We start from the raw sequence: 20412 nt of genomic DNA, 5'->3' as shown, positions 1-20412 counted from the left end.
TAGATACTGAAAATTACGAAATAATTTCCCAAAGTCTGAATCGGGAAGGGATCCCCCAATCCTAGTACAACATTATTCGGAATCCCACACACCTCATTAAATCACAAAATCAATAAGTGTCTTTGTTATGTTGCTACAGTAATGCAGTATATAATTGTAAAGATTAGTGAGAATATCAGGTGTTCTGTATATTTCACAGGGGGGCACAGCAGGCTCTCAGAGGGGGGCAGTTGCCCCCCTCTACCTACGGGCCTGTGGAGTGGGCGTATTGTATTGTGTCACTTGTAAGGAAACATCAAAGCAAGCCGAAAATACGGGATTCTATTCACAATACAAAATACTCCCATTGTTATTGTGGGGACTGCCTTTGACTTGGCCAGAGACAGGCAAGGAAGGGGGGGGGGGGATGTGTTGCTTGGTTGCCTATGCACAAACACATTTAAAACAATTATGTTTTAGAGGTTAGAAATTTTAACTTCCATCTCAATGTTTTAATTGCTTATTATTTTTTGATAATGGCAAGCGAGAAATATTTATTTTATTTTGTTTTTATCAAACTAAAAATCTTGTGGGTGCGGCACACCCACAAGATTATTTATGTGGGTGCTCGAGCCCCGGAGCACGCACGTAATCGGCGCGCATTCAGTCAGTTACAACTTTCGGAACGGTAGTGTCAGTGGCGCTTGATTTCCACTCTTGTACAAGTCCTGTAAATTGTTCTCTGTGTGTTTCATAAAGTTTACACTGAAATTTAATATGGTTCGGAGTTGCAATGGCCGCGGTGGCTCAGTCGGTAACGCGTCTGACTACCATGCTCAAGGTCCCGGGTTCGATCCCCGGCCGGTTCAAATCCGGGAACTTTTCTAACGGTGGAAGCGGCCCCGGCGCCTACCCAGCGTCGAATAACATGGGTACCTGGGGGAAACCCTGGGGGGTAAAGGCGGTCAGGGGCGTGATGCTGATCACATCACCCCCACTCACGACCGGATCAAGAAAGTGTGGCGCGTTACCCCCACACCCCCTATACGCCTTCATGGCGTGGTGCTATGCACAGGGGAATACTTTACTTTTTTTTTTTTTTTTTTTTATCGGAGTTGCAATATTTTCACTACAAAAACAAGCTTTTCACGGAGCTGTGCCGATACCAGCGCCTCTAACGGATTTTTCATGAAGTGGAACCACGAGACGAGAGCACTCAATTTATCCTGCACCGCATTCCATTCGACAATTAATTAACTTACATTATTTGTTGCCACCAAGAAATCAAGTACGTACAATGATGATCAAGCATGGGCTATATCAGTATCCTTATGAAATAATGGTTCGTTTATTTTACGTTTTTCAGTAGGAGTAGTTTCTCTGTCCTTTAATGTACGGTGGGGGGCAATTTATAAGATTATTATATTTTGGCTCTTCTTTTTGATTCACTGTGTCCTTGCCATAGACAAACTGTCCTTGCACTGTGTCGTTGTTTTTTAAGACGAGTTTTTACGTTTAGTAAATCCCAGAAAGTAGATATCGAACGGAACTTTTTGTAGCAGCATGTTAAGAAATTAAGAAAATGGCTAGTATTATATTGAGGCGTGAGGTATGATATATCTTTGAATGTTTTTAGAATTTTGTTTTTACACCAGCCGTGCATTATGTTTTCCTCCCTTGCACTACTTCTTTTTAGTATACAAGTCATCCATTCGGATATATTACACTACAGAACATATTATGGTAACAGTTCGTTATATCGGAGACACATTTCTTCATTTTACAGAAGAAACTAAGGTACTACTTTACTATACCAGAGACACCCATCAATGATTTATTTTGCAATTTTTTACATTGCTAACGTACTATTCTGCATTGCGGAACATTTCTTTAGGTGAAATAATGAATTTCTAACGAAAATAATGTCTATCTTACATTAACGAGTACTTACTGTTGTTCCTTATTTCCCACAAACCATCCACGGGTAGCCCCAAAAACCATTGACAATAGCCCAAAAATTCACGATAGCCCCACGAACCATCACGGGGACGAGGTATGCCTACTAGGTTAGGTTAGGCCTGTTAGGTTAGGTTCCATTAGCACTCCTTTTGTTCAATTTAGCATATATGGACAACATCGGAATTACAAATTCCACGGCATCTTCCACACCTGGCAACAACTTCACGACGCATCCTCAACACATCATGTTGTAGCAGCAGCAATAGTGCGTATTGTGCTCTCGTGCAGAAAGCAAATGGCAGCAGCAGCAATAGCGCGTAGGAAATAGATTTTCGTAGAAAACCACATGCATTCGCATTAAAATGGATCAAAACTACTTTCCCGAACATCAACAACGCTACAGAAAATGATTTGCATAAGTACTTTCTCCTGTAAATTTGAAGAAATCCGGCTCCGGTATAGTAAAGTGTTACTGAAACTAATTGTGGAAATGAGTTTCTCTAAGGTTTCGTCGAGGTATTTTATTTCATCGTGGCATCTATTTGACCAGAAAATCATGTATTTTTCAAGAGAAATATCTCGCCGACGCACAAGTGCCATGGCTTTCGCTACGTGAACCGGATACTGCATACATTTGATGACGTAACCCCCTGTCAGTGTTTCCAACCCCCGTTTTTTTACCTATGCTTGTCTAACCTAACCTAACCTTATCGAAAATTGTTCGTGGGGCTATCCGTCAGCTACCCGTGCATACTGTACAATTTGCACATGTAACGATCACGATAGTAGGTATTTATCGGTGAAGACTGCATACCTACAACGGTAGTCAACCTCTTCCCGCCATATTGTGTGTTACGGAAGCGAAAAAAGGAATAACAAAAACTACTCTCTATGTGAAAAATTGTGTTTGTTTTCGTGTAAAAAGCATAATGGCACCTTGAACTATGTTCCGCAATACACAATTGGTAAGTACGAACCATGCAAAACACAAAATATCCGATTTTAATGTGTCTCCGATATAACTAACTGTTACCCATATTATAACACAATACAGTAGTCTTTTAAATATCCGAGTGAGTACTGTCACCAGTTGGTAAACCCAACTTTGGTGCTATTTTCACCAGGTTTCCTGCTGGCCCCCGTGGCTGAGTGGTTAGCACATCGCGCGATGATGCCAGGGGTTCCGGGTTCGAATCCTGGATTGGGCATGGATGTTTGTGATATGGAGTTATATCATCACTCATCCCCATCTTCACAAATTAGCCAACAGTGGCACCAAAGGTGAAGTAAAATAAAGCCAATCAATCAATCACCAGGTTTCCTGAATCGTCACTCTCGGTGGAGGTGGTTTTGTGGCTCAATTTCCGATTTCATCATGGTACATAGCATTTTTTACATCGTTGTCGGATCCCAGTTTTTCTCACTTTGTTTTTTTCATAAAAGCAAAGCTAAAAAGTAAGTTTTTTCAGAAAATTTTGTAAATTCTTTTTTTAAACACTTGTGAAATTCAATGAATGTCATCAGTTTGATGAGACTTGTTAAAATAAAAGACTTAGCAGAGCTTATAGTACTCCAAATAATTAATATGGTAGAAGTCATAGTGGGTTTGATTCAGGGGCGGAGCGAGGGGTTGCTTGCGCACCCCTTAATTTTCTTCCGCACCCCCTATGTTCAGCTGAAAACACTAACTCTTACTCAAGCGTTGAATGTTTGGTACTGAAGTAAGACTTACAAGACTTGTTATTATTGTATGCATCAGGCAAGCATAGAAAGAGGTTCCGATGTACATACTTTCCTGTACTGGCTGCAGCCTCTATAAAGATCAGCGGCAGTTTTTTTTCTCTTTAGTCAGCATTATTGTTGTGATTTTTTTCTTCATTTCTTTCTTCAAGTGGTCTGTTTGTGGTTTCCGATAATTGCCTAGAGATTAATGTGAGTTATGTTCTTCTTTCTTTTTCTTTGCATTGTTGATAAACGGTTTATTTTCCACCTATTTGTTCTTCCTCACACTGGAGCAAAAATTTCAGCTGCTTTAAGGTATCGCCAAGTCAGTGACCAAGTCGTGGTTATTTTTGAGTTACAAAGTAAAATGTGCCATCCTTCAATTTTCGAGTGAAATTGCCATATCATACAATTTGCATTGGACTCAGTGAAGCCTTCTGAAATCGGTAAACAGAACACGAAAACAATTTATCTACAGAATAGTTTCTAATAATCTTTTTTCGTAAGGAACTCGGAAATCAACAAAATGTCACTTACAGAGTTTTACACACGAGGCCTTCATTTAACGCGAGTTGTAACGTGAAAGGTAGTTTTCTTGTTAATACGTTCTGTGTATTTGTTCCACGTAACATGTCTAGTAAACATACCCTTTCAGACTTTTTCAAAACCTGTTAGAAAGAGGCCCAATGTTCACGAAGAAATTTTACAGTTCGTTGTTGGGGATAGTGCGGCAGAAGGGATTTAACGAAGACGAAGTTGCTGCACAGACACATTTGTCTGTGGTTGCTGTGCACTTCACGTTTTGTCCCGAAGTAGCAGACGGAATGTATAATGTACTATGTATTTGGTACTTCCATTGGTTACATTGAAAGGTTCAAAAACTGTGTTTTTAAAGACAAGGATAGTTTCATTTTTTATTTCACTACTTAGTTCAAATAGACTCCAATGTGTATCTGAATGTTTACACTGCACGACCACTTTCTTGGAGTATAAGACTTAATAGATATCATTGTAAGTCCAGCGGGAAGGCAAGGGGTGCGCATCCTGCCTGGAAAATGAATGTCAGTCTAAAGTTATTATATTTCACACATACAATTTCATTTCAGTCAGTAATTTTTGTTAATCAGTGACGGCGATTAGGGGTGCAGTTGCTCCCGCTTTTTGCTATTTTTGCCCCTGCACTATGCTACACTGTCCTTCCCCCCACCCCTTTGTTTGGCACCTTGCTCCCCAGTTTTGAAAGTTTGCATACGTGTTTCATGGTTCTCCTTATTTTCAGCATTGCACCCCCTAAATTTCTTTCCGCACACCCTCAGCACCCCTTGATGATTAATCCTGGCGCCGCCGCTGGTTTGATCAGACTTTTTTTCTCAACTCGGTGCCCTTGGCCCCCCTCTGAGGAAGTGAAATGCTTTGCATGGCTTATGAATGTTTTCAGTTGATTTTAGCTCGCAGGAATGTGTTACTGTGAAGTAAAGTAAGTCTGTTACCTTAGCCGGTTACGTTACCATGAAGAAGAGCAGCCCGAAGTCTTCGTGCAAGTAGTGGTAAAGTTGTCAGCTTGCAATCGATCTCACTTTAAATTGTAGGTCCACTCCCAATTGGTCTATCTGTGCATAAAAGTGGACTTAAAACAAAACTGAAACAAAAAAGCTTTGTGCAAGTGAATATAGCACTCAACATGAATGATTGACTGATTTACTTACTTCCATCCAATTTATCACACAAGTAGAAATTGCACCATGATATGGGATAAGTCAGTATCATTAATGTTCAATTTTGTATACACAGAAAGGAACCTATACCTATGTCTATTTAAATAGAAAGAAAAGCAACGGTTCCGATTTTTTATGATTTTTTTCAAATTCTCCACCCTTCAATGTGCCTGACAAGAGAACCATGTTTTACTGTGCTAACGATATCCTCTCTCTGGATCTGGCACACTAGCAGATCCAACATTTACCATATTTACCAGAGTACAATTTGCATACATTTTATGAGGAAAAAGCTTTATCACTTAATATTATAATTAATTTACAGTATTTCAAATATAAAGTAATATGTAGATCTACTTTCAACAAATAACCTACGTAATCTAACTAGAAAAGAATACATTTTAATCTTCTTTGTCAAGACCCAGACATTCAACTCCAGAACTAAATAAAAGGTCACTTGAAACAGCTTCTAAATCCGAATCTGAGCCCTCATACAGCAGCATAGCTGTGATTGCCGTTGACAGCTCATGCACATCAATGCGTATGAACTCTACGTGACTGCAAGCAAGTAAGAAATAAATCATCTAACTCGGAAGAGAGAAAATTTCCAGAAATGAAGGTAATCAAAAAGTGAATATCGGTGTACAAGATGCACCCTGTTTTTCAGAAGAGTTTTCCATGAAAGTTTAAGTGTGTGTATTAGAGTGACCTACTTGAGTATTTTCAACTACTGTAGGCTAATAATAATAGTTTTGGGATTCTTCCTTGGAAGAGGTATTTTTGTGTCAAATTTAAATTACTTTTTCTTAACTCTGCCTGCTGACAGAATGATCTAAAGAAACAACTTCCATGAGAGCTTCCTAATCCCCTTCTAAGAAAAGGCAACAAAACTAGCTTTAACTCTGTAGGGTAAATAATTATTGCTGTGCTCTTTTTTATACATGCTAGATGCATGAAATCTCCCATTGCAAGGTTTACAGCATTAGCATTTACTAAAGTTTAATTATACTTTTGAACAGTTTTTCTTAAAGTTTTAACTCATGTTTATAATTTTCAGAGTCAACCGCCTTCGTAAAGTAACTATTTTATTTCTCTGTTCTCAGGTATTGCAATCTTTCAAGAGATTACACAGAACAAGAGGGAAGGTTTTCCAAGATGACGTGTCTGCTTTGAGTGGTAAGTTGTATTTAGTATACTTAGAATGGTACTCGACTGGCCTGGGCATGGATGTTTGTGAGTGTCCATTCATCAATTTCATCACATCATCACTCATCCCCATCTTAGCAAATTAGCCAAAAGTGGCACAAAAGGCAAAGAAAATTAAGCAAATCAATCAATCAATCATTCTTTGGACTCCGGCTACGGGATGTGTGCAAGTTCGAGTCTCGTGAAGAAAGCGTAGCAACTTTTCTCATGAGATTTCAGTCTGTACATGATACCGGTGGCCACCCACTATCGTGAGGAAATTGGGGAGCTATGGTCACGAAAGCCTACGGCAACGACTGGAGGCTCATAGTGCTGACCACACGTCACCCTGTAACGTTTTGGATGATCTCCCACCTGGCCTTCACGGGCTGTTGCAGCATGGGTTATTTACTGTATAATGATACTTGAGTATCATCACTGTAATTTCTACAATGCCTTTTTTTACACATAATCTTTCACAAGGAAGATATCCTGGCATATATCAGTGCTGGAGACTTGCTATGACAATTTATGCTGCAGCAGTGCTGTGATCCTGGCAAGAGAGAAATTACTGCAAATAATTTGAGGGGAGGGGGGGGGGTTGGATGACACAATAATCATCACTTATTTATACCAATTGGTTAATCACGATAAGGAAAAAGGCACCATTTTTATCCAGATTTAAGAATTTTCCTGGCACGCATTATAGTAGTTCCACATGCATATGTCGTAAGAGTTTGAATCAGATGCTATGTAGATGCAAGCATCACAATTTTACCATAAGGTTTCAGATGTGAATCCCAGCCAGGATTAAATTGTTACTTAGTGATTGACCTTTCATCAATATCATCTAATATATCATACATCCTCATTGCCACTACCAGCTCAAAGAGGAGGAAACCAACAATGAAAAATTGAGCATACCATATCAAAGCCATTGGTGTTGGTAACAACTAGTACTTACACTGAAGTTGAAGGAAAAATTATTTACTACTAACGAAAACTAAAGTTCAAACCAAGCAGGATAAAATATCTTGCTGTAGAAGTTTTCAAGTTCGAATTGGGACCTGAGTGTGGATCAAACTTCATGAGTGCCCCTTCCTCTCTTTTCAATTATTGATAATCATTAATCTTCTTATTCATTGTCTTTGTCGGAATCAGTCATTGTGGCAAATAAAGCATGCAAAACAAATCAAAACTCTTTTGATTTCATTTATTCATTCATTAATTGTTTTCTGCCCATGGGCAGGTCTTTCCTTGCATCTTCCATGCTGTTCGATCTTCAGCTCTTCCTTTGTAGCATCATAGAACTCATGAATTTTGATGTCATCAATCATTTGAAATCTTCTTCGTCCCCGGATCTTCTTTTCCTCGATGATTCCTTTAATAGCATCCCTTAGGATACAGTTTCTTCTTCTCATCCAGTGGCCCAACCAATGTATTTTTCTCTTCATGAGTATCTCCACTATTGATCTCTTTCCCCAACCCTTTCTAGCACTGTTTCATTTCTCACCTGTTCCATTCATCTCCATAGCCCCATTTCCAGAGTTTCCAGTCACTTTTTCTCACTTGTTCTCAGTGTCCATGTTTCCGCACCATATAGAGCTACACTCTATACAAATAATTTTGTTAGTCTTTTCCTCAGTTCTTTGTTCATAGATCCACAGAAAATAATTTTCTTTCTATTGAAGGCTTCCTTCGTCATTGCTATTCTTACTTCTATTTCTTGACTGCATTTCATATCACTGCTTATGATGCATCCAAGATATTTAAAGCCTTCTACTTGATCGATGCTCTTACCTCTGATATTCACATTTGCCTTCCTCTGCTTTCTTCCAATCACCATTACTTTCGTCTTATTCACATTTATTTTCATCCCGAACTGTTCACTGTGGGTATTCATTTCTGCTAGCATGGCATTTATGTTCCTTTCATTTTATGCCAACAGGGCCATGTAATCTGCAAATATTATACAAGATATTTTCCTTGCTCCTACTGCTACTCCTTCCTTGCTCTGGAAACAGTTTTTGACTATTTCTTCTAAATAGATGTTGAATAATGTAGGAGAAATGCAACAGCCTTGTCGTACCCTGCTTCCAATTACTAGGGGCATGCATATTTAGTTTTTAACGAAAGAACGAAATTTGAAAAAACACATTGTAGTGTTAATTTTTCATGTTTTTGAAAGGTGTGAGATGCATTTTGTGACCACATTTTGTCACGAAATAATGCGAAATGAACTGCAAAAAGCGAAATTAACTTTTAAACACGAAATTCAGGATTTATTCACCGACGCGACACCTTCTGAAGTCTGAATTATCCTGAGAGTTATGCAATTCCCGGAAAAATGATTAATTCTGCTGTTAACATTGGAGAAGCAAAAATGGACTCCTTTACACAGAAATAAACTTAATACTCTGGTAACCACATAAATGTGCTATTAGAAGTGAAATGTTAATTCTGTGGAATAAGTGTAGTTTTTAAATGAAATTTAGGATTATATTCACAATTTTAAAACCAATATGTCTTTTTATATACTACTTTTCATCCATTTTTTCACCACTATAACACCGATATTTTATTTTATTTACCGCTTTTGAACCCGAAATTGACTCCGTTTTTATACCGAAATTTTGCTTTTTTATTTACCAAAAATATGTGCCTCTACCAATTACACTTCCCTGGCTAATTTCTTCTCCTATTTTCGCTTTTACATGTTGTTTCATATATAGGTTGCAGACAAGCCTCCTTTCCTTACAATATTCTTCAGGAAGTGCACTTTTATCAAAGGCTTTCTCCAAGTCGACAAATGCTACAAACTTTTCTTTACCTTTTTCCAGGTATCTTTCTCCAAGTGTTCTCAGTAGTCCTATGGAGTCTCTCATACCTCTTCCCTTTCTAAGACCAAATTGGTCTTCCTCTATCTCTCTGTTCATTTTAGAGTATAGGCGTCTATTTAAAATTCTCAAAAAAACTTTTGCTGATTGTGATATCAAATTTAATAAAAATACATTTTGTTTAAAGATATTTATTTTTTAACCCTTTTTAATGGGAATGAGAAATATGTCTGTCATTTTCCCTTGTTATGGATCGAGTGAGAGGGACACCCAGCTGCTAACACGTTGCAAAAATGGGTTGCTAGAGGCCTAAACCTAGCCTCCTAACCAAACAATGTAGGCCAGTGGTTCCCAAACTTTTTCATTTCAGGGAGCCCTTAGTGTTTCAAGATTTTTCCGCGCACCGAAGTCACAATGTAGGCCTAACTAAAGCCTGAATCACACGGAACTGTATTTCCAGTAGGAATGCTCTAGTTGATGCTGGACTGGCTACCCATTGTTAGTTTTCACCTTGCACAATACTTATTACACCGTACTTGTGGTTAGTCTTTCGTTCCCATAATGGGGGCCACGTGAGATGTAAACAACGTATTACTTCACACTTTTAAAACACGATGACTATTCAACCGAGAGGGATATCACTTCATATTAAATAGTTTCAGGTAGAGAAGAATGGCGCTGATAAAATACATACTTTACAATGTTTACTGTACACGTATTGAAGAATATATTAGCTTTTTCAATTGTAAACACCGTCACCATAGACAGTGTAACTCGACGTGCCTTTCGTACTGTATATATTATACATTGTAATTGGAACAGCTAACCAAAATGATCCATGAAATGCTTTGGTGTAAAACTGTAAAATACTATTTGTTATAAGATTTTTGGAAGCATTTATGTAGCATTTATTCTAGCAAAAATGTCAATGGAAATGCTTTCGTCTGAAGCCGGCTTAAAGGTGGACGAACAATTTGAAGAATGTTGTAGGAGAATTACTGCTTTGTGCTTTTATTAAAAAAGGAAAAGTATGAACTAGAGATTGGCTCGAAAATAAAATTTGGTAATCAATGCGTACCGAACAAGCTTTTTAACTCAGGTTTGCATTATTCATACATGAGATTCGCAGGATTCATTCACAAAAAAAAGTCAAACATTTATTAATACTCTTTAATAATAAGGATTTGCATTTTCAGCTAATCATATTTGTCACGTACACATCTCATCACTTTGCATAAATACCTAAATATTAATGAACTGAACATATGCACTGCATGTCATCTCTCTACTTTTTCTTTATCGAGAAATGGAGAAACTATAACATAAACAGCCAGCACTGGGAAACCACAGACAAAAAATGCTCCTTTGCAAAATCACAGATTATCTTAACATGGCCAAACTTTGCTCTGATTGGCTGTTCCACAGAATCCAGTCAAGGAAAGCTAGAAGCAAATAGAACATGTCCTATTATAAACAAAAAGGGGGTTCGAATCTAGATTACATTAGGCATGGATGGTTCAGTAATTAAAAGGAAAATCTACGTGTTCAAGAACTAAATAAGGGGAGGTTGTACCCAGCTGTTAACGGTCCAGATCCGGCTGAAAACCATAGGTGATAAAATTCTATGGTGTTCGGTCTTGAGATCACAAGCCAGCTGTAATTAGATTGTTGCAAATAAAAGACATCAGGACACCAGTTAATATACGTAACACTAGAAGTTTAATTCATGTTGCTAACATACTTACAGGATCTCGTCCTATTACACGCTCACCTTCTTTGTCATCATTTGTTGACAAGCGAGTTAATTACCCATAAGGCACTGGGTCAGAATGGGTGAATACTGCTAGCCACTGATAGCCAGCATTGTGCACAAAACAACTTACATCAGTAGTGTTTTTATGTACGCACTTTTCCTCTTCATGATTTTAAATAACTTACTTAAGAACACAGTATATAAAATGGAACATTTGATGTTTCTTGCCTCATGTTGTTGGCTTAGGTCAGAATGTAACCCTAGCACCTGTAGACTTAAGTGTTCGGGTCACATATGCCTCTTATTGGCAAGTCTGCCTGTCTCTTTCTCTCTTTGCTGTTGTTCTGTGCTGCTGTTCCTCCTCCTGCCTAGATTGGCTCTGGGCAAGTGAGTGGGTGCCCCCCACTGCTTCATCTGGTGTCCATGGCATCATCTTCTGTCTTCCATCTTCCGTTAGAGGTCTGCTAGCTTCATCTCCTTCCCAACTGCTAACTCTCCGGCATCGGGCGGCTTAGGCATGCGGTTGGTATTAATGGCGTACCGCCTGCATTGCGGAGTCATCGTGGACTAGACTCTTAGCCCACCCTGGCATCTTCTGCTGCCATCTGGTCTGCTAGGCTGGAGTTCTCGTACCGGAAAAATGGGTGTGCAATTCCCTTGGTGCATCTTCTCCATCTTATTGGCCGTAGTATCCTGTGCTGATATACATGCTCACATTATTGATGTCCAGTTCTGCTAAAGTTCATAGGCATTAGTATATTGCTTAGTTGAAAGTCTTCATTTATCTTCATGCACTATCTTCCCATCTCACAACTTCAAGTCTCTTGACCACTTTAAGTTCCTTGTCTTCATGCACTTGACCACCATGTCTCTTAAGCGTTTACTTTTACCCCTTACTTTTACATTGTTGGTATTAACATTGAATATTACAAAAAAAAAAAAAATCAAAAAAAAAATTGTAGCTTCTATATAAATAGCTTAAGTATGTAAATTAATACATGATTTAATAAGATATTATATTAAAATTTGTTGCTTAGTTTTGAAATTAAAAATTGAAAACAAAAATTAATTACAGATCTATATATTAAAATTCCTATTATTTTATATTTTTCATGTACCCTTCTCTCCAACTCCATCTCATAGTTCTTTAGCTTTCTTTAAATTCAATTACTGGGCTCAAGCTTTTACTAACACATATTATAAGTCAATTTCACAAATACACTTTACAGGTTAAACAGTATTTATTGCACGAGTGTAGAGCCCCTTAAATGTGCATATTTAAGACAACAATGGTCACCGTGGGCGAATCTTCTGCACTATGGCAGGAATTATGCATGCATCATCAACATATTCTTTATACTATGGAAAGCACAGGCCTCTTCGGCAAATCAAAATAAGTTTCTCTAACTTATGAATAACCTCCTTACTACAATAAAAATTCTTGTCATGTGTTGTTGGCAAGTGTATGGTAGATGTATTTATTTTGTGTCTTATAAAAGCAAAGTAAAGTGCTCCCCTGTGCTTAGCACCACGCCATGAAGGCGTATAGGGAGTGTGGGTGTAACGCCCCACACTTTCTTGATCCGGTCGTGAGGGGGGTGATGTGATCAGCATCATGCCCCTGACCGCCTTTACCCCCCAGGGTTTCTCCCAGGTACCCATGTAATTCGATGCTGGGTGGGCGCCGTGGCCGCTTCCAACGTTAGAAAAGTTCCCGGATTTGAACCGGCCGGGGATTGAACCCGGGACCTTTAGCATGGTAGTCAGACGTGTTACCGACTGAGCCACCGCGGCCACTATTTTGTGTCTTATACCTTACATTAAGTAAAAATATGCATCTTGAGCCACTTAAGATGCGAAAACTTAAACATTCTCATTATCAACATAAAAAGCAAAAAGTGAATAATTATTAATGAGATTTAACCTAGATTCTTTTCTTATTAAACCTTATTGGTGCATGAAAACTATTTTCAACATTATGTGTGTCGAACTATCAAAAAAACAATTATTTTTGCTACCATACAGACCCCACTTATTTTCTTCATCATCCATCACTGGCCATTCCACATGTCCCTGGTTGGGTTGGTCTGCCCAGCCTATCTAATATTAACTATAATAAATGAAAATACACTTTTAGATGAAACATAGATGAAAATAGATCAAATAATAATCAATCGATATTAATATTTTCCTGTAGATATTGACAAACAAATGAAAAATCAAACAAAACTATTTTTCTTAAGGAAAATAAAGAGATTACATGCCACTATGAATGTGCTAATTCCCTTAATAAACAAAATTATAAGATGACTTACTGAGTCACACATGTACAGTTATAGTGTTGCACCCGATGATACAAGTTTAAAGCGAACAAAGTATATAAAGAAAACATAATCCAAGGTACAAAATTAGAATTACAAAATAATTAAAGTGAACAAAACATAAAGTTCACAAACACATCAAAATAATAGAGGTTTAAATGCCTGTATGAGTGGATATAATATTTTAAATGCTATGTGAGAACGTAATAAAGAAGTTAATATGAAGAAAGGTATGAAACAAATACAGACAAACAGGATCTAATACCTCTTTCTGTTGCTATCACCATAAAACACAATATGAACATAATAAATCAAAAGATCAAAATACATCTATATTACAAGTGTAAGTATGTGTATGGATATGGTTTTTGGTCGAGTGTATTTGTAATCTTAATTATTCTCAAGTAATTGTTGAAATGTTTTACCCCCCCCGAGCTATTTTATGAGGACTATGTAGTTAGCCCCTAACCTCTTAGAGCCAGATTTGACCTATCACTTGGCTGATCGAATCTAGGAACCGAATACGTCCAAACCCAAACGGCATATATATATATATATATATATAAAAGAGCCCCCCTGAATCCGACAGCAAGATAATATGTTCATAAAGAAAAAATCCCCTAAAGCCTAAAGAAGGCAAAGTGTAAGGTAAAATATGCTTCTCGCATGAAGACTATTGGATTCCGCGTAGATTAATACAACTTCATATTCATATTTACGTTTAGCTTATGCTGCCATAGCATCTTACGAGCTGTTGTGAGGACAGGTGACACGCGGTGTGTCCCAATCTTCCTCTTCCTAACTCCTTAACTTCTACACCTAAAAAAAATCTTTCAAGTTGCCCGGGGCATATCGAAAGTATTCCGAAATGGTGGCAAAAATAAATTTTGGGTTCTAGTCTCCTTTGAGAATAGAAATTTTGATATTTAGAGGTTCTCTATAGTAAGAAATTAACCCTAGGGAGATATATAAAAACAAAGAGGTTGGTCTCCCTTTTATTATAAATTCTTATCTATCATCAGGCCATCCGTCGCATTCAGGCATGTACAAGTAAGTATGCATCGTAAAGATAAGAAAACAAAATATGGTTGCAAAACAATTTATAATGAATTGCTATTTAGTAACTATTATATTGTATGATTACACATGTTACAGGTATGCTGGTCCAATCAGTATATCGAAGAGAGGTGATTTTGGAAAAAAATTCCTCGGAACGTCGAATATTTTCTAAAAAAAATAGCTTGCAACACTGATTTTCACTAACTTTAACTGGTAATTGGTTGCAAAACATATTGAACACTTATATTAAATGATTAAACAAGTTTGAAATAGATATCATGAAATAAAAGTAAAATTTTTACATAAATTCAAGATTTTTCGGTATGCCGATCGTAGTCATTTTGAGCATATATAACTTTAAGGTATGTGACACCAAAAAAAGTTCATGCTTGCTGTTAATAGTGTTCCTGTTATTGACATTTAAAGAGTGTAAACACTATTTTGGGACACTGTATAAAATGATGTAATGTGCTCGTATGGAAGAACTGATACATTGATAGAGTAGATTGAAGTGATTTGCTACTCCAAAATTACCAGATGGCCAGGGACAGACTAAATAGGTATTATGAGATGGGACATGGCATTCCTCAATTCCTATGTTCCATACAAGAAACAGGTTGGTCAAAACACAAGAATGGATTTTATGCTAACTATTTGGCCAAAATTTTTCGAGCACAAAGGACACCTAAAGGCCACAAACTATTAATACTATTTTGAACAAAGTTCACCTTCGCAGGGAATCGTCAGTTAAAGTAATTCTGACATAAAGAACTTGTGTTGTGATTGTGCCAATTTGAGCAATGCCACAAAAATATTTTGGAAAATAACTTTCAAGATATCAAACTCTCACGAAGAGGCATAGGCCATGTGACTTACAATTTGAAACAGTAGTTTAAAAACACCATGAATGTATAATTTCAGATATTTGCCAGAAAATATGCTAAAATGAAAATGTGAATTTTAGGGAAAATAACACCGAATAGTAAAACATAAAAAATACACCAATTGGAAAAAAAATAACAAAAAATCAAGGTCCCTACCAATTAGGCATAAATAAACCAAACATATCAGGTGTAATTTATTGCATTAGTAACAGTGAGTCCTAACCTGATTTTCGGCACAATCACCACCGTTGTTCTGGCATTTGTCGTAGCATGGCACTGAATTTTGTATGCCCATGGCATATGTATGTGACAGCAACAACTGGAACTATCTCTACCGCAGTGTAGCTGTCAAATCCTTGTCCTGCCAGAAACCTCTTCAGTTAAACAAAGAGATGAAAGTCGGTACATGTGAAGCCAGGGTTGTACAGGGATTGGTCCAAGATCTCTCACTTGAAGTGATACAAAGGGCCCGCGTGTACTCAGCTGTATGGGGTTGTGCACATTCGATTGGCCTTCTGAAAATTGTCGCCACCATCGTCTGACCATACTATCACTTGGTCTGTGCTATCACTCACGACATCGGGTCTGCACACCTCACACGATTGCTGGTGGCTCTGTGCCAAATTCTGAGCGTGCAGAAATCTGATTACTACATTTAGGCTACATCGCAGTCGGTGGGAGACTGTATGAGAGCTGCAATCTTTAACCTAAACGGCTGCATTGTGACTGTACCAGATTACAGCTACATGCCACTTCTTCCTGCCCACGTGTGTGTTGCTCTCCGGCCACTAGTGCTGCGTACAGGCACCATTGGAGCTTTTTTCAGGATGCCCCTCGTATATAAACTTTCAAAAGCTGTTATTAACAGAGTGTTCCTGTTTTAATGTTCTGTTAGCTAAATCAAGTACCTATACAAATCAATTCTCTAAATTGCTTGTGTTAAATTTCCAATACCTAGATACACTTTTCATCAGCAATAATGGTATAACTGCATGTTGTCAGTTTGACAGTACTTCACTTCAATATACTGTACTGAAGCAGAAATCCCATTGATAATGTAAGGAAATATGACACTTTCTTTTGTACAATTCAATTGTTTCACTTATATGCAAGAAGTAAGTTGTTTGCTTTACAGAGAAGAGAGAAGTAGCTTTATGCATCGAAAAATGCCACACTCATGGTTCTTGTAAGCAGGGGGTTCCAAACCTCAGTTGAAATATCAACATATTATACCGAGAATGGATAAGGAGACTGATAAATTACAAATCTTAATCAATCACTTTTCACTCTAATCGCATTTAGTCATAACTTTAAAAATAATCAAGTATTTTATTTTAAACTTACTTCGTATGATAAAATTCCATAATCCTTCCCTAGCTTGTGAATTGTAATAATTTTCCAAATTCACTATTTTGCAGTTTGAATTCAAATCATAGAGAATAGAGAAATTGTCAATTTCATAGAAGATAATATTGGTACTTAACAAATCCATACCTGGATCTGTATGAGTTTATTATTTCCATTTGCAAAAACATCGATTTAGTTTAGTTTCTAATTGTCAGAGAAAAATGTAAATTTTGTCCTGGAAAACCTGAAAAAGTCCGGGAATTTCATTTCTGCTTGTTTGTAGCCACCCTGATGCTGAACTTGCAAGCAAATTGAGAAATACAACCATTTGTCATACTCCGTCCATACTCAAAGAAAAAGCTACTGAGTATAATGTACTCGAAGGAAACCATCAGGCAGATACTGTTAAAAGCAGGATTACGCCATTTTCGACCGAGCAACAAAAAACATTGTCGTCTCTGGCACACAAGTCCTGTCATCTTGAATGGTTTTATAGAAACATCCATCTTTCACAAGGGTACTGGGATCTTGTCATTTGGATGGATGAAAAGGTGTTTAAGTCCGCCAAAAAAGGAAACCGCCCACACAGAACCTGATACAAGCAGCAGCATATTCTTCAAGCAGAACACAGTGGGAGAGTTGCTTCACACTTTTGGGGTTACACGACAGCTACTGGCCCCTGAGAACTCATTGCAATCCCCAGATGCATGAATACTCCAAACTATGAGCGGCAGTCAAATGAAAACCGAATACCCACCATAAAACAAATTCCTTGCAAAAGTTGGCAACACTGTTGTTACGTATCGATACTGCCATCTTTAGGGTAGGAGAAATGCAGAGTGAAAACGCACAGGTCCACACAGTTGCTTCATCATTGCTCAGGAGGTGAGCGTAGTGAAAAGTGTGTTCGTCCAGCATTGGAAATGGAGGCAAGCAAAGAAGAGCAGAGAGGTGTGGTTCGTTTCTTGGTGGCTGAGGTTGTTGGAACATGCAAAATTCATTGTCGCATGTCTGCAGTGTATGGCGACCACTGCATGTCCCAGACAAGAGTGCACGAGTGGCAGAAGACATTCTGCGAAGGATGCACACCACTGCAAGATGATCCGTGCCCGGTACAGGCCCATCGAGTCATTACGCCTGATGTGATTGGGAGGATCGATGGTCTGATCCGGGAAGACCAATGAATCACAGAGGAAGAAATTTGTGTTCAGGTTGGCATTAGTAATGGCTCTGTGCATGCCATTATCAAAGATCACCCGCAGTTCCGAAAAATTTGCACGCAGTGGGTTCCGCATCAACTGACGGAGGGACAAAAGATTGACAGAATGACTGCATGTCTGAGTTATTTGCAGAGGTACCACAAGGAAGAGTATGCGTTTCTGTCACGTATCGTCACAACAATGGAAACAAGTTGATTCTCCCCCCGCCTAAGAAATCCAAAGCTGTCCAGACGAGTTCCGTTAAGGTCATGATGAGCTTCTTCTACGACTGCAAGGGCCCTCTGCTTGTCGACTTCCTAGAGCGTGGAGCCACAATCAATGCGCAGCGCTATGCAGACACGTTGCAGAAACTGTGCCATAAAGTCCCTGGAATGCTGTCGGACGGAATCATCCTTTTCATGATAAAGCCCGTCCCCATACTGCCAATCTGGTGAGGGATAAGCTTTAGACATTTGGCTGGGAAACGCTTGAACATCCTCCGTACAGCCCCGATCTTTCCTCTTGTGACTTCCACATTTTTGGTGACCTGAAGAGAGACATTCGTGGATGTCGGTTTCATTCGCACGAGGAAGTGCAACAGTGCGCGAGGTTGTGGATCCGTCAGCGACCTACCTCTTCTACACGACTGGAATTGATCGTCTCGTCTCCCAGTGGGATAAATGTCTTAACACTTGTGGCAATTACTTTTGAATAAAACAGACTTCATTGTCACTTTGTAGCGGATGTTCGGTTTTCATTTGACTGCCCCTCATACATTGATGTCCTGGTTTCTTCACTTTGCACAAGAGTCACAGAGCAGAAGAAATATATATTTATGCACGATAACAGTCTGGTTTACACATTCCCATGGAGCATTCATGGGTTTACGCCATGCAGGATTGAAGCAGAGACGAGACCATTTTGAGCTCATGTAATGGGGATCTTGCAATTTTTTCACAACCATCGTGATCTCTGTTCTACACTGGTTGCCAGTATACCTCAAAGGCTTCAAGTGATCATTGAAGCAGAAGGCGAATGTACTTAGTTTTTAGTGTCTTCTGAATATATCATTGTTTTAAGTTCTTTATCTCCTTTCTTATGGATCTTTTTTATCTTAACTTTCATTTGATTTATGTTTACAAGGACCGCGGTCGGTGGCTCAGTCGGTAACGGGTCTGACTACCATGCTAAAGGTCCCGGGTTCGATCCCCGGCCGGTTCAAATCCGGGAACTTTTCTAATGATGGAAGCGGCCCCGGCACCCACCCAGCATCGAATAACATGGGTACCTGGGGGAAACTGTGGGGGGTAAAGGCGGTCAGGGGCGTGATGCTGATCACATCACCCCCACTCACGACCGGATCAAGAAAGTGTGGGGCGTTACCCCCACACCCCCTATACGCCTTCATGGCATGGTGCTAAGCACAGGGGAACACTTTACCTTTACCTTTACAAGGGTATTTCCTTTGTTAAAGATGTAACCCCGATCTTTTATTTCATTCAAGCTATTATGCTTAGTGCAAATTTATTTTATAATATTTTGTCATGCATGTTTTTAAAATGTAAATGCAGAGTTTGCATTTGTATTTGTCCTTTTCATTCTCAATCCTTTCTTTCATAATACCTATTTTCATGTCTGTCCTCTATTAGGAAACCAGACAAATTTTATTTTGTTAACGGATGGAACTACTTACATTTGTTTGAGCCTATGAGTCATTCCACAGAAATCACCCAGAGCAGGTTGCTTCAGTCATGGATTTGCTTCCAATTTTTTTTTTTTATTGATAGATACTTGGTCCAATATGACAAATATGTAATATTAGACTTGTGTATCAACTACATTGAAAGTTACAAATTTTTGAAAATTTGAAGATATTAAGAAATTAGGTGGACGAACGCACCATGTGACACAAAAAATGTCATATTTCGGAAACTATGTGGAATATTATGATGATTTTAGGTATTGTTGGAGAGAAGAATGACAGTCCTAACAGAAAATAACTGTGTTACCATTCTTACCTGCTCAGAATGTCAAAAAATGTTCAAAGAAAGTAACGTGTTGTGATGAAAAAACATTCCATTTTGGGTAATTGTTTGATAGGGAGTCCCAGGTTTTACCACACTGAAAATTGTTATTTGAGAAAATTTAGCCACCATGTTTAAAGATGATGGACGACCGACTGATTTAACATGCCTTGCGAGAGCTTTAAGTTATGCATATATTTGAGGTTAGATGTTCGTAGATTAAGAAAACCAAGTCTCAGCTACGTTAGGACATTACTTGATCTTCAAGTTTTTAATAAAAACTGTAATATAGTGTGTGGTTTAGGAAGGGTGGGGGGAAATCGCCAATTTTGAGACCACGATATCTGTAGTTTATTTAAGCTGAAATTCATGTCTCAAATAGATACACCCAGGGAATGATTTTATTTTGCATTTGCAATTTGTTGAAA

At 38.4% G+C, this 20412-nt stretch overlaps 1 protein-coding gene across 2 annotated transcripts in view; it reads left to right on the top strand.

Annotated features, from left to right (window-relative positions):
* Positions 1-1190: 1190 nt before the first annotated feature.
* The window catches only part of LOC145978223 (complex III assembly factor LYRM7), a 62942-nt gene continuing 43720 nt past the window's right edge, over positions 1191-20412 (top strand). The window contains exons 1-2 of one of the 2 annotated variants that reach the window (XM_083110688.1): positions 1191-1321; positions 6479-6551. In XM_083110688.1, the coding sequence (XP_082966814.1) occupies positions 1277-1321; positions 6479-6551 (118 nt within the window). In that variant the 5' untranslated portion in view covers positions 1191-1276. Of the gene's footprint in view, positions 1322-1445; positions 1589-6478; positions 6552-20412 lie in introns of those variants that run through there. The other variant, XM_083110689.1, reaches the window with a different exon arrangement.

Source organism: Lepisma saccharinum, chromosome 24 (assembly GCF_977018435.1).
Source record: "Lepisma saccharinum chromosome 24, izLepSacc3.1, whole genome shotgun sequence".
In the NCBI taxonomy this organism is placed as follows: Eukaryota; Metazoa; Arthropoda; class Insecta; order Zygentoma; family Lepismatidae; genus Lepisma; species Lepisma saccharinum.
This window is presented reverse-complemented; position numbering and strand designations above follow the sequence as displayed.